Below are 13,088 nucleotides of genomic sequence, written 5' to 3'. Positions count from 1 at the left end.
ATCATTATAAGATAAAAATCTGAATTGACAGTGAATGTTTTTCAAAAATTTAAGGGCTAATAATGAAATTTTGACTAATGCCACAGTCAATTATTCAACATTGCTACAAAAACCCAATTTACAAAACCTCGGAAACCCCAATCTTCAACCACCAAGGTTCCTTCTACGGCAAATACGACTTTATATCTTGCACGACACTGTCATCAACTTCACACAACGTCTATAGTACAAAAACAGGCGTCATTTTACATATTTTTTCTTCATAAATAATCATTTTTACTACAATTCTTTCCTCTTCAATTACCTAAATGGCAACATTCAAGGTACATACTGGAAAAAATAGTTTGAGTTTCGTTCAAAAATGAGTAGGCTATGCAACTAATACAGTAATTTTTATTTTACCATACTTCATTGCCCAACCTAGAATTTCTGTTTCATGAAGTTTTCATTTTCCTTTGTTCAACAATAATTATTATGACCTGATTATACGATAAAAAACCTTGGATTGTGAAGCCTAGGATATAGTCAACAATTGATTCTGATCCAAAGTAGCTTATTCAACATTGCTACAAAAACAACAATTACAAACAGAAAACCCCAATCTTCAACCACCAAGGTTACCTCTACGACAAAAGCAACTTTATATCCTGCACGGCACTCTGTTTTGTTTTGGAGTTCATGGTTTGGAGTTTTGTTTTATAATCCTCTAGATCCTTAGTTCAAGAGGTGGGACATTACAAATGCGGTAGTTATTTTATTATAGAACTTTACAAAGACGTAAATGCACTCTTTAAAAGAGTAAAACAAGAAAGATAACAATATCAATAAAACATCTGAAAATTAATACATCAAGTTAATTTGATGAAAGTAGTTGATGTCTGAGTAACGAAGTTACTGTCTACGAAGTTACTGAAGTACAGTTGATGTCTGAGTGTATCTCAATTTGTGACAACAAATCGTGCAAATAAGAGAAAATTGAAGAATTTTGAAGACAAGCAAAACATCTCTACCTAATCTGACTCCTATAGAAATTCGTCAATCTACACCGCAAGTAGGAATTAATGGAATTTGATAAGCGAGATTTGGCTGAACTTTAACCCTGACAGATAATATGACACAGACTTCAATGAAAAATAACAATGCAATGGATCCTATCATTTAGCAAATGCTATAGCGTCGATTTGTCATGCTATTTGACAAGGCAAAATAAATTGAAATAATAAAATCTATTAACTTTAACAGAGGTTTGATATTGTAGGTCTAGACACCATTTTATTTTTAAGACAAATGAATAAGTACAGCATATAGACCATTTAATAAGTTTCAGAGCTCTATTGAAAAGCTTTATAACGTCTGGAGAGAAACAAGTTGGTATTTTGATTAATTATGTTCAAGCGTCTAATCAATAATAATTATTAGGCTACTATTTTAGTCTATAGTTTGTTATAATTAGGCTACTATTTTAGTCTAACATTTGTAGGCTACTAATAGCAAAGCTTCCATAGCATTCTTATAATTAAAATAGTTTAGTAAACAGATTCATCAGTAGGCCTATGTAAAATTAACAGCCTATTGTAAATGAAACGTAGGTAAAGGTATATTGACTGATAATAAATTATTGAACTGTCAATCAAGAATTTTACAGTTAAATACTCCAATTTACTGCTTTAAAAGTTGGCCTTGAACAATGAATAACGTCAACTAATTAATAAAAAATTACCCGATGCAACTTTTAAATCGAAATAATATATTACGCTTCTATAAATGAAGACTTTGAAAAGCATTTCAATATGATAAAAAATAACAAAGGAGTTGGCGCGATTACAATTTTTTGTTTCAACTTCTAACATAGAATCAATCTCATGGACAAGGTTATATCAACTTTGGCGACGTAAAAATAATCTAGGATTTTAAAAAATGAAGGAGAACTTTCCACAACATACTTTTAAACAGTAATACCTTTCTCATTCTAAAAGCAAAACATCTTATCAGTAATCAAATAAGCGTCGTCTTTCATAATTTGATTTGAAAAAATAAACTGCGCAACTCTGTAAATATTGAATTGAACATCTAAAAATTATTATTCAAGTTGCAAAAATTGAAACAACAAACAAAACATATCTAAAAGATTCTTATTTTCATAAGCCACAAAAATTTAATATTATTAATCCAACAATTTAGGCACTGAAGCTGCAAATTTCATATACAGTGTAGTACCCTACCTTAGCAGTTATTAGTCATTATTAATTCACACATGGTATAAAAATAGCCTAATTATTGTTGAATTTTATAATAGGCTGATTATTAGCCTATTATGAAAATGGTATATTCAAGAGTGATGAAGATAATGCTTGTTTTATTGAATTTTCCAAACATTATTTTTTTAATAGGGCATTATTATTATTATTATTATTTTATGGCCTTCATTGGACCACTGTAGTCAGTATCTTCCACCTTTACTCCGTCCTCTCTCAGCCCAATATTTCTTCATTCGTTCAGAAATTAATTTCCTTTCCTCGTCCGAAATCACTCTTCCCATTCTGTGTCTGACTTTGATCTGCAGTCTGGTCTGTTTGTCCTTCAGGATTCTGATGTTGTCCGACTTGTTCTTCAAATCTTCGAATGTTATATTCAACTCTCTCATATCCTCCTTGAGTTCGTCAATCCATTTTAAATTTGTTTTACTTTTCCACAACTTTTCAATAATTCTTCTGCTTAGTCTGTCCTCCGAAGCTCTAATCAGGTGACCGAAGAAAGATATTCGCTTTTTTTTTATTGTACTTGTGACAGGTTCAATTTCTTTGTAAACAGTTTTGTTGGAAGCTAATCTCCAGTGTCCATCTACTTGATAGTTCTTGTTAATACAGGTTCTGATGATTCTTCTTTCGATTTTTAGTAATTTGTCTATTGCGATGGTATTGGTAGTTTTAAAGATGGTTTCACTTGCGTAAGTTATTACCGGTTGAGTGACTGTCTTGTAATGCTTCAATTTTGTGGCTATTGATAGTGATTTCTTGTTGTAAGTGTTCTTCTTTGTGGCATACTGTGCTCTTCTCAACTTATTCAGTCTACTGTCCCACGTTCGATTCTCATTGAGATTGTAGGTTATGATTTCACCTAGATATTTGAAACTGTCTACAATCTTTATTTCTTGGTCTCCTATACAGATTTTCTTTGCAAGAGGTGGATCAGTTAGCATGAGTTATGTTTTTTCAAAAGATATTTTAAGGCCAATCTTCTGAGAAATAGTCTGTAGTGTATTTATTTGTTTCTTTGTTTCTTGAATATTGTTAGCAAGCAGTGCAAGGTCATCAGCAAATCCCAAGCAGTTCAAATTTATATTATCTCTAGAAGTTCCAACTTTGATATTTTTTGGATTAATCTTATACCATTCTCTCATTATATATTCCAGGGCACAATTGAACAACAGTGGCGACAATTGAACAATAGGGCATTATATTATGCTATAGGTTTATAATTACGGCATGAACCTAATTCAAGCATTATCTTTAACACTTTCTGCAACTTCAACTTTGCTGCTACCCTCTACTTAAATAGAAAAAACTAATCTATAGTAGGCTCCTTCATGACTCTGCCTTCGCCACTCCACTATGTTGTGACCGTTACCTTATTAAGACAAGCAGTGTGACCGTAATAATTTGAAAAATAGTACTCCTTAAATTTTAATATTAGTAGGCTATACTTTCTGACGTAGTGATTCGGCTATAATTTTATACTATTTTAAATGAGTTAATAATTGAAATGTGGAAAACTGTATATAAATATTATTATAAAGACAAAATGAATTTATTGAAAAAATAAGAAATTGAAAAGAATAATATTGACCCTATACCATTTACAGTTTCCTAGTAACTCATCATGAAACATTTTTCATCAAGCTTGGGAACAATATCTTAGCTTCTGATACAAAAGGAAAACATTCAAGAATTTTTCAGTTATTCTGAAGTTGGTTACTAGATACTTGTAGTTTGTTATCCTACTGGAAACGCTGCTGCGTCGTGGTCGTCACTCTTCTACCGAGTAGTATGGATTGGCTAACAGATAGCTCTTCAATGCTCTCTTGAATCTGTCCTCTCTCTATGCTTCTAATGCTAGCCGGAACCTTGTATATTTTTGAGCTGAGAAATTTAGGTCCATTCCTGGCTAGGGTTGATGTCACCTGCTCCACGTGGATCATCCGTGTTTGGTGAGTGTTATGCAAATGGATTTCCTCATTCCTCACAAACAATTCAGGCTTCCTCCTCATCATCATGGCCGATTCCAGAATGACATTGCTGGTAAAGTCAATATATTTAATGGTTGATTAGTGTGATTATTCCTCGTATAGGGTTCTAACAAATACCTGGTATTTAATATTACAAATAATAAAAGTAGGATACTCGTCACCTGCTATTCGGGTACATATTTTCATTTTAGAACTTGTCAGCTCCACTCTAGATCTGAATGTTCTTCAAATTTGAACAATATTTATGGGGGATATCTAGAGAGTACATTTTCAACAGCGAAGCCTCAATAAGTACCAAGATTCAACACACAACTCTTAGAGAATAAAACCAAATAGTAGAGCGGCGAAGGTAGCTTATTCATGCTTGGGAGTGTTTAATGTAGAATGCATGTATTTAAATGGTGGCGCATATAGTAGAGCAGTATGTTTTGACCCATATAAATACATGTATTTATACAACATTTCAACATTCTCAAGCTTGAAGCTACCTTCGCCGCTCCACTATGTTTCCACTCTTTACTTGCAACACCGGGTAGCCTGATTATTCATTGTAAAAAACAAAAAAAAAAACTCACTTCTTATTGAAACTTTTTCAAGTACCTATTGTATATTTATTTATTGAATGCAAAATTACCATGGGAAAAAGGGTCCACTCTTTCACAAGACTTATGACAAAGAATATGCAGTTATTAATAGTGGCAAAGTATTATGTGTATATGGTGTATAATTATATGTGTATGGATACACAATTCGAATTCAAATTTATTTACACAAAGTACAAACATTTCAACTATACATCACAAATGCAATGAATTACAATCAGTCCAAATAAGCTATATTTCTCACATAAAATTGATTAATTAAATAATAATATGAATAGTTTCATTCCTAAATAGTAAAAATTATAATGTACAATTAAGCTGTATGGATTGAGTATTATTTTATCATTACATCCAATTTGCATGGATTGTTTAATCCTCATACTGAATAAGAGGAAGAAACAAATTGAAACACTGATCCCAGTGAAATGAAGATGAAGAATGAATTTAGAATAATACAAAAATCTGAAAGCAAGCCAACTATGAAATTGTTATGAGAGATTCTCCATTCATTGTTTTGTACAAATAACACTAGATCATTGAGATCTAGAATATAAGACCATTGAGAAATTCTCAACTGAATGCTACGAATTCCAGTATCTCATTCAACTCTGATACAAGATTCCTTGGTGTTATTATAGACGAATCCTTTAACATGGAATACACATGCCGAGCAACTCATGAAAATAAGGCTCAGTTCTGCATCGTATGCAATAAATGTTTTAAAGGATACATGCAGTCTGGGTGTCTTACTGGACGTCTACAGAGGCTACTTCGAGAGTTTAGTAAAGTACGGGATTGTATTTTGGGGTGCATCGTCTCAATTAGATAAAATATTTAAAGCTCAGAAAAATATTATTCGGCGAATTTTTAATTTGAGATGGAGACACCCATGTAGAGACATCTTCAAGAATAAAAAAATTCTCACCATTCCCTCAGTTTATTTATTTACTCAATACTCATGTTAGCATTCAGAAACCTCAATATACTGAACAAAAGGAATGAAACAGCAAGAGAAACAAGAGCACATAACTTATTATACTACCCAATGCATAGAACAACTAAATTTGAAAAAGGAGCACTATATAGAGCAATAAAATTCTTCAACAAACTTCCAAGCGAAACTAAAGTTTTCAATTCCAAGTTTCAATTTAAGAAGAATATCTTAGAGTATTTGACAAATAGAGCTTATTACTCGATTCGCGAGTTTTTAGATTAATGACTGATGATTTTAACATTTTTACCGCTTTCCTCCCTCGGATCCAACTCCAACCTATCTAGACACAAGGCTTGATTGGATTCAAATCTAAAACTTGTAGCCTCATAATAGTTATTAAACTTCTCTAGTGTCTTATTATGTATTTTATAAATTTGTGATTTATATAATTGAATATATGAAGAATTGTGACAATGCAGAAATTCTTTACAATGTCGTTGTAAATAATATTGTAAAAGAATGAAACTGCAAATAAATAATTTGAACTTGAATTTGAATTAGATGTAAATAACATTTAGGAGAGAAAGATAATACTTTGGCTTTTTCCCTCCCAGATCCAAGTAGGCCTAATATAATCCTACAAGTTACACAGTTCAAAAATCATAACCTCAGAGTAACTCTGATAAGCATCATGAACCACAATAATATATTATTTCGAAAGAAATCTTATAGAATAATTTCAAATTCATTAAAGTAGCCTACACATTGCAAAATGCAGTTAACTTTATATAAATAACAGCATAATATCACCAGAATAGACAAACTTCTATTATTGCTTGGTTCTATGCTGGAATATTAGTGTCTTTAAGGTTTAGTTTGAAATTCTCCTATTAATGCCAAGATGTCTTGGCATTAGTTTTGACCATGATGTCTGGATAAATTCTAAACCTACCTATATATAATGGGCTCTAGGGGAAAAATGATATCGACACAGCTGAACTATCTAGTTAGTACCTAGTGCAGTACCCCTGCATTATTTTAAAAAGTCTGTCAACTGAAGTTGAAAGGAAAATTAAAAGGTTCTATTATCCATAATGAATTCGCTAAGAAAAGTTCAAGTTGTGACTTAATCATAGGAATGATATCAATCATCAAAGTATATTTTATTACCGACAGATGAAGTAACAATAACATACAATAAGTTGTAAGAGACAATACATGATATTCAATCATACAACATAATAATTTTATACTAGTATTGATGGTAGAAAAATGCATATTGATTGGTATTGCGAATTCTTTCAGAATTCATTATCACTCATCAATGACGTTAATGATAAATACACCCTATTTCTATGAGCTATCTATTTACTGATCTGAATACATTATTATCCTACTATATTTTCCAGTTGTCAATATTATTGCTGAAGTCTTCATAGGGTAGATGATAGCAATATTGATCTTAAATTCTGCTTATAATAAGAATCACCATTCTTCATCTTTACCTAGTACTTATTATTATCACTTATTTTTTCAACATCAGCATTTGAATACATGCAAGATCACTTTTATTCCCGTCTGAACACTGTATCTTTCTATTGATGGAAAGTTGAGATTCATCATCTCAATGTATTTATTCATTTATTGTGTAATTACGTTTACCTTATTAGTATTTGTTCACTATAGCCTACCGGTACTGTGTTATACAGTACTTTTGCCAAGTATAATTAGGACTCTAGACTACTAGTAAATAAATTTGCTACTGTAGATATCAAGAAAAGAGTTTGTCCAAATAGGCTATAAATGAATCTCAGCTTGATAAGTTCATTGTAACCCATATGAGTTTATTATTCATTTTCTACTTTGCATGCTAATATTATCATTTTCTTAGAAATTCACAGTAGTAGGCTTTCTATTTTGATAAGCTTTAGCACACTTATAAAAATGGTAAACTCAAAATTATTGTAATAAATTGAATAAACATGTACCGTAATATCATTCACCTCAGTTTTCAAAGTGTATTAATGGTTCCTCGTATTCTGATTAAATATTATAAGATAATGATTAGTCTTATTAAAGCTACTATTAATTAGGAGTTCAGAGTTGAAAAGTAGGCTAAAAAAGGCTACAGAATATTATTTGATTATAAAACCTTTCTGAAATCTGAATGATTGAAACTTTAGGCCTACTAATGATTATGACTGCAACTCATGGATATGAGTTTGGTTGGTCCAATATGCATTTAAAATTTATAATAATCAATGTTATTTCATTAATATTTTTATCTCATTGGTTGGCCAAATGTTACCCAGATTGCCATGCAATCTGTGTGCCTTCTGAGAGAGAGGATGCTGAACAACAGTATAGTCTACATGCAGGGTTGCTGAATATACTTAATATTTCTTTTACAAGGTTGATTTTTTTATTTATTTTATTTCATTCATTGATTTATAATTTTTACAAAGTAGTACTGATTGGGAGAGAAAAACTAAGGATACTCCTTGTACCAATTTTCTCCCAAATTTAGATAACATTTTAAAAGTCCGAGATAGGGTTATGGTTTCACTTTTCTAAAATTTGGTCTATTTTCACTAAAAAAAAACAACAAAAACTAAGAATTTTGAATTCTGATGGTTGAAAACAGAATAAAAAACAAAAATATCACACTCAAATCACCATTAATTGGAACATTTTTGCATAATTTGACAAAATTTAGAGCCAGAAAAAAAACAACTCACTATTCATATTTTCGACAGTAGGTTTTATTGGGGGCTCTTATTGTTGTTTTACCTGGGGAATTTTAATGATATATATTATCAGTAAATGAGCGAATATTGATGATGTTCATAGAATTTTTTCATAGTAGTGCCTTTGAATTTGATTTTAACAGTGAAGGCTTCACATGAAGTATCATGTATGCAAAATAAAAAGGCTTTCAATAAAGACTTACACCCTACAAACTCACATCAGTCAATTTAACTAAAAATATACAGAACCAGATTCAAATTGGAAAGTTTGTCCTCTAGACCTACACTAGGAACTAATTAGAAATCACCAAAGGTGCGCCTAAAATCAGAGTTCTCTTAGCATTGTTCTGGGGGTGTTAATCCAATTGAGTCAAAGAAGAAGAAGAGTACCGTACATTTTTCAAGATTCTATTCTTTTCCATGTTAATACAATTACAAAACCCAGTATTTTAATCCAATAAAAAATATTATTCATAGGCTAATACCGTACTGTACCGTATTCAATAATTATAAGTGGAATAGAACCTTGGAGAGCCAACTGGAATACGGTAACGGAAGTAATAATAATTATGTAAGATGAATATTCACAGATTTAGAACCTCTGGGAGAAATTCCAAAATAAAATTCCAAGTTGAATCTAGCTCGGAATACCTATATCACTTCTATTTATTAAAATTACCTAATAATAATGCTGAATCATTTTGTGATGTTTTAAGATTATTTATTGATAACTATCAAATATATTATTATTATTTTATCATTCGATACTGATAATTGACCCAGTATTCTATACTGATAAAACTGGCCCAGGACATTCTAAATAGCGATTGTAATGGCGCAGATGAGCATGCGGCAGCTGATCAGATAGTCTGCCGGTCATTATTCTTTACACCTGTCAGTGAGGACGAAATGATAAAAATCATTAATAGTCTTAAAGCTAATAGTGCACCTGGACTCGATAATTTAAAACCAGATTTTTTCAAACAGAATAATACGATACTTGCCAAGCCTTTAACACATATTGCAAACAAAATTTTTGAGGAAGGTGTTTTTCCACAGTGTCTTAAGGAAGCTGTCATTTGTCCAATCTTCAAAACAGGAGATAAGAAAGATATGAATTGCTACAGACCCATATCATTACTAAGTACATTATCAAAAATTTTTGAAAAGTGTATAAAAACAAGACTGATCAGCTTTCTTGAAAAAAATAATCTTCTATCGTCAAACCAATATGGTTTTAGATCTAGTCGCAGTACAAATGATGCTATCCACTATGTGACCACTCAGATTGCCGATAAAATAAACACTGAAGAGAAACCATTGGCAGTATTCTTAGATTTAAAGAAGGCTTTTGATACGGTGTCACATGACATTCTTCTTTCAAGGCTTGATAACTATGGAATAAGAGGAGTCGCATGGAATCTTTTCAGGAGCTACCTATCAAACCGAACACAATGTGTCAAAGTCAATGGATGTATAAGCAACAAGCTGACTGTAAAGTTTGGAGTGCCACAAAAGGAACAGTACTAGGACCAATTCTTTTTCTTCTCTACATAAACCCATTATGCAACATGGAAATTAATGGATCAATCACCACCTTTGCAGATGATACTGTTCTACTGTTCTCTGAACCGACCTGGGAGATGACCTGGAGAGAAACCGAGACTGGACTTCAGAGGGTGTCTCGCTGGTTGAGTGAAAATCTGCTAACATTGAACCATGAGAAAACCTTCTTTCTGACCTTTTCGGCGACTCAACATGGACAGCCAACAGGAGATGAGATAGTAATCAAGAATCAACGGAATAACACTTCATACACAGTTCGCAGGAAACAGTCACAGAAATACCTGGGAGTTACAATGGACTCTTTTCTGCGCTGGGATCATCATCTCAATGAATTATGCGGGAGACTAAGGAAGACTATCTGCAGATTCAGGATTCTGAGGACACTGGTCGACAAGGGATGTCTAAGAGTTATCTACTTCTCTCTAGCTCAGTCCCTCATGCTGTATGGGATTGTGGATGGGGAGGTGCAAGCTTCTTGCACATCGAACCGCTCCTCAGGGTACAGAAGCTGATCATGAGGGTCATCAACCAGAAGCCTCCACGCTATTCATCAGACCAGCTATTCAATGAGTTTGATGTGATGGATCCAAGACAGCTTTACTCCAAGGAGATACTATGCAGATTACACAAGAACCCAACAACATTTCAAACCAGAAACCACAACCACAACACCAGATACAGGAATCTTCTCATCACTAGTGTTGCAAGGAAGGCACTATACCAGAGACATTTCAATCATTTAGCACCAAAATTATATAATCTACTTCCTGCAAACTTTAAGCAGATTAATCATCCTAGAAAGTTCAAAACAATAGTACACAATTGGTTGATGAGCAAAGGAAGACAGAACATAGAAAACATTATTTCAAATAACAACTAACCACCTAATGACTTACTAAACACTAACTAATTAATAATACACACAAAAAAACAACAAAACCTACTCTAGAACATGGTACGCCATAGTGGAGTAGGTAAATTTCCACACACAAAAAACTAAACAAGTAGAGGACACATTATAAGAATTTTTTTGTAACTAACTATTGTATGTAATATTGTAATTTATCTAATATTTTGTGTAATTGATGTTGTAGTTTTAGTTTTTTTGGGAAATAAACATTTTATTTATTTATTTATTTATTTTATTTATTATTTAATTAAAACACATCCATGCAAATAATCAAAACTGTTAGTTGCATCTAGACAAAACTTCATATCAGTTCTTTGTTCTATATGCCTTTTGTGTCTTGTTTTTATTCGCATTGTATGTATTGTCTATGAATGAATAGATAAATAAATATCTCCTCTCACAGATTTGATCAAGGACTAAGTTATTGTAATATTACATTTTTTCTCGATTGGAATCGAATCTTCAATTCGAGATCTATAAAACTTTATAGTAAATATCAGAGTAATCAATATACGGACAACTTTTTGACTGAGAATTTATCATAAATAATTGTGTTGCTTGTTCCATGGTATCACCGAAAAAACAAACTCTGTAAACAGAGTTAACAGAATTAACAGATCATATAGAGGATATATAAAATTAAAATAACAGTTTCGAAATAAAGTTTTATTGAGAACAAATGTAAAATGTGAATTCTAAACTTGTAATTTATAATTTTTTGGTGACGTGTCCGTGAAGTCGTCACTGGTTTGAGGTGTCTTTGCTCTTTACTAGGAGGCTTCCTCCTTCTCTAAAAAATGGTGGCTGGCTACTGAAAAGTGTTTTGTGCTCTCTGAATATTTTTCTATTTAATTGAAAGTTTAATGTTTTAAATTGAGTTTTGAACAGTTTATAGTGTTCTAATTTTTGTCTATAATTTTTTCTTGTGTTTACAAGCCTATAGCCATTGTTTTTTCAACTACATAAGTGGATAAGTATTTAGCTCGTAATGATTTTAGATGCTTAAGTGTGTAAGGTATTGTTCTTTGTAGATTTGTGTTGTATATTGCCAAAATTCTTCTGAAGATTATAAGTTGGTTTGCTCTGAAAACTGGATTTCTCATTCATATGCGATAGATCCATTCATAGTTTATCAAGAATCTATTACGTTGGAGCCGATAATTTTCCTTAGGTTAATAGGTGGAAAATGCTATCCAACCGATTTAGGAGAAATTGGTAACACGGCATTATGAATAAGTCGTTTAGATCCTGGAATGAATTGGTAAATTTTTTCAGCCCCCGAGTGACTTAGTAGTATTCTACAGTTTCTAATACTGTAAGTTAGGTACTTGAAATTGTGATAAGCCTACTTAATTTCAACTGTTTTCGATAATAATGAACTTAGTAGTATCCCCTGATGCAAGACTGAATAGCTAATAAAGATAGGCTATTCTTCGTTTTCATTAACTTCGCTTTTATATGTTTATATAATTTATCAATTTATTTTCTATTTCGTTTTAATATGTTCTACATCTTATTCCGTTAATTATTTTCACTATAGAGCTACCGTTAAACGTACATGAAATCATAGATTTAATTGCTGGAATAAAATGTTTGTGCCAGGGATTTATCATCTTTAAGAAAAATATTTTAGATCAAGAATCAAATCAACTGAACGAACATCTTATTATGTTTCATTGCAATTTGAAGTAAGGCACCTTTGTTACTTGATAGAATTACAATACTACCGTACGGTACAGTACTTTGAATACTAAAAATTATGATCAATTAACAATAATGAAGATTGCAGATCAGATTATTTGATAAATTAACAAACATTTTCAATGAAATTCCTGATTTTCATTACAAATGTATTCCCAAAAAAACCTTGCTTATATAAGTTATTAATTACTATTGTATTTTTTATAACTTTAAAGTGAAAAAAATCACTCACAGTGTTTGATGTGGCAAAGAATAATTATATTAATTATTCAAATATTATCAACGAATACAAAAAAATCAAACCATATAAAAATATCTATATATCTAGAGTTATATTCTTTATAAAATAATTTCCTATTTATTTATTGATTAATTCTTGTGA

At 31.5% G+C, this 13,088-nt stretch overlaps 1 protein-coding gene across 1 annotated transcript in view; it reads right to left on the bottom strand.

Moving 5' to 3' along the window:
- The window catches only part of LOC111050095, a 41,048-nt gene extending 38,404 nt beyond the window's left edge, over positions 1 to 2,644 (bottom strand). The window contains exon 1 of the mRNA XM_039420018.1: positions 2,461 to 2,644. Coding sequence (XP_039275952.1) covers positions 2,461 to 2,644 — 184 coding nt within the window. The remainder of the gene's footprint in view (positions 1 to 2,460) is intronic.
- Between the last annotated feature and the right edge of the window lie 10,444 nt (positions 2,645 to 13,088).

This window comes from Nilaparvata lugens, chromosome 2 (assembly GCF_014356525.2).
Source record: "Nilaparvata lugens isolate BPH chromosome 2, ASM1435652v1, whole genome shotgun sequence".
Classification (NCBI taxonomy): Eukaryota; Metazoa; Arthropoda; class Insecta; order Hemiptera; family Delphacidae; genus Nilaparvata; species Nilaparvata lugens.
This window is presented reverse-complemented; position numbering and strand designations above follow the sequence as displayed.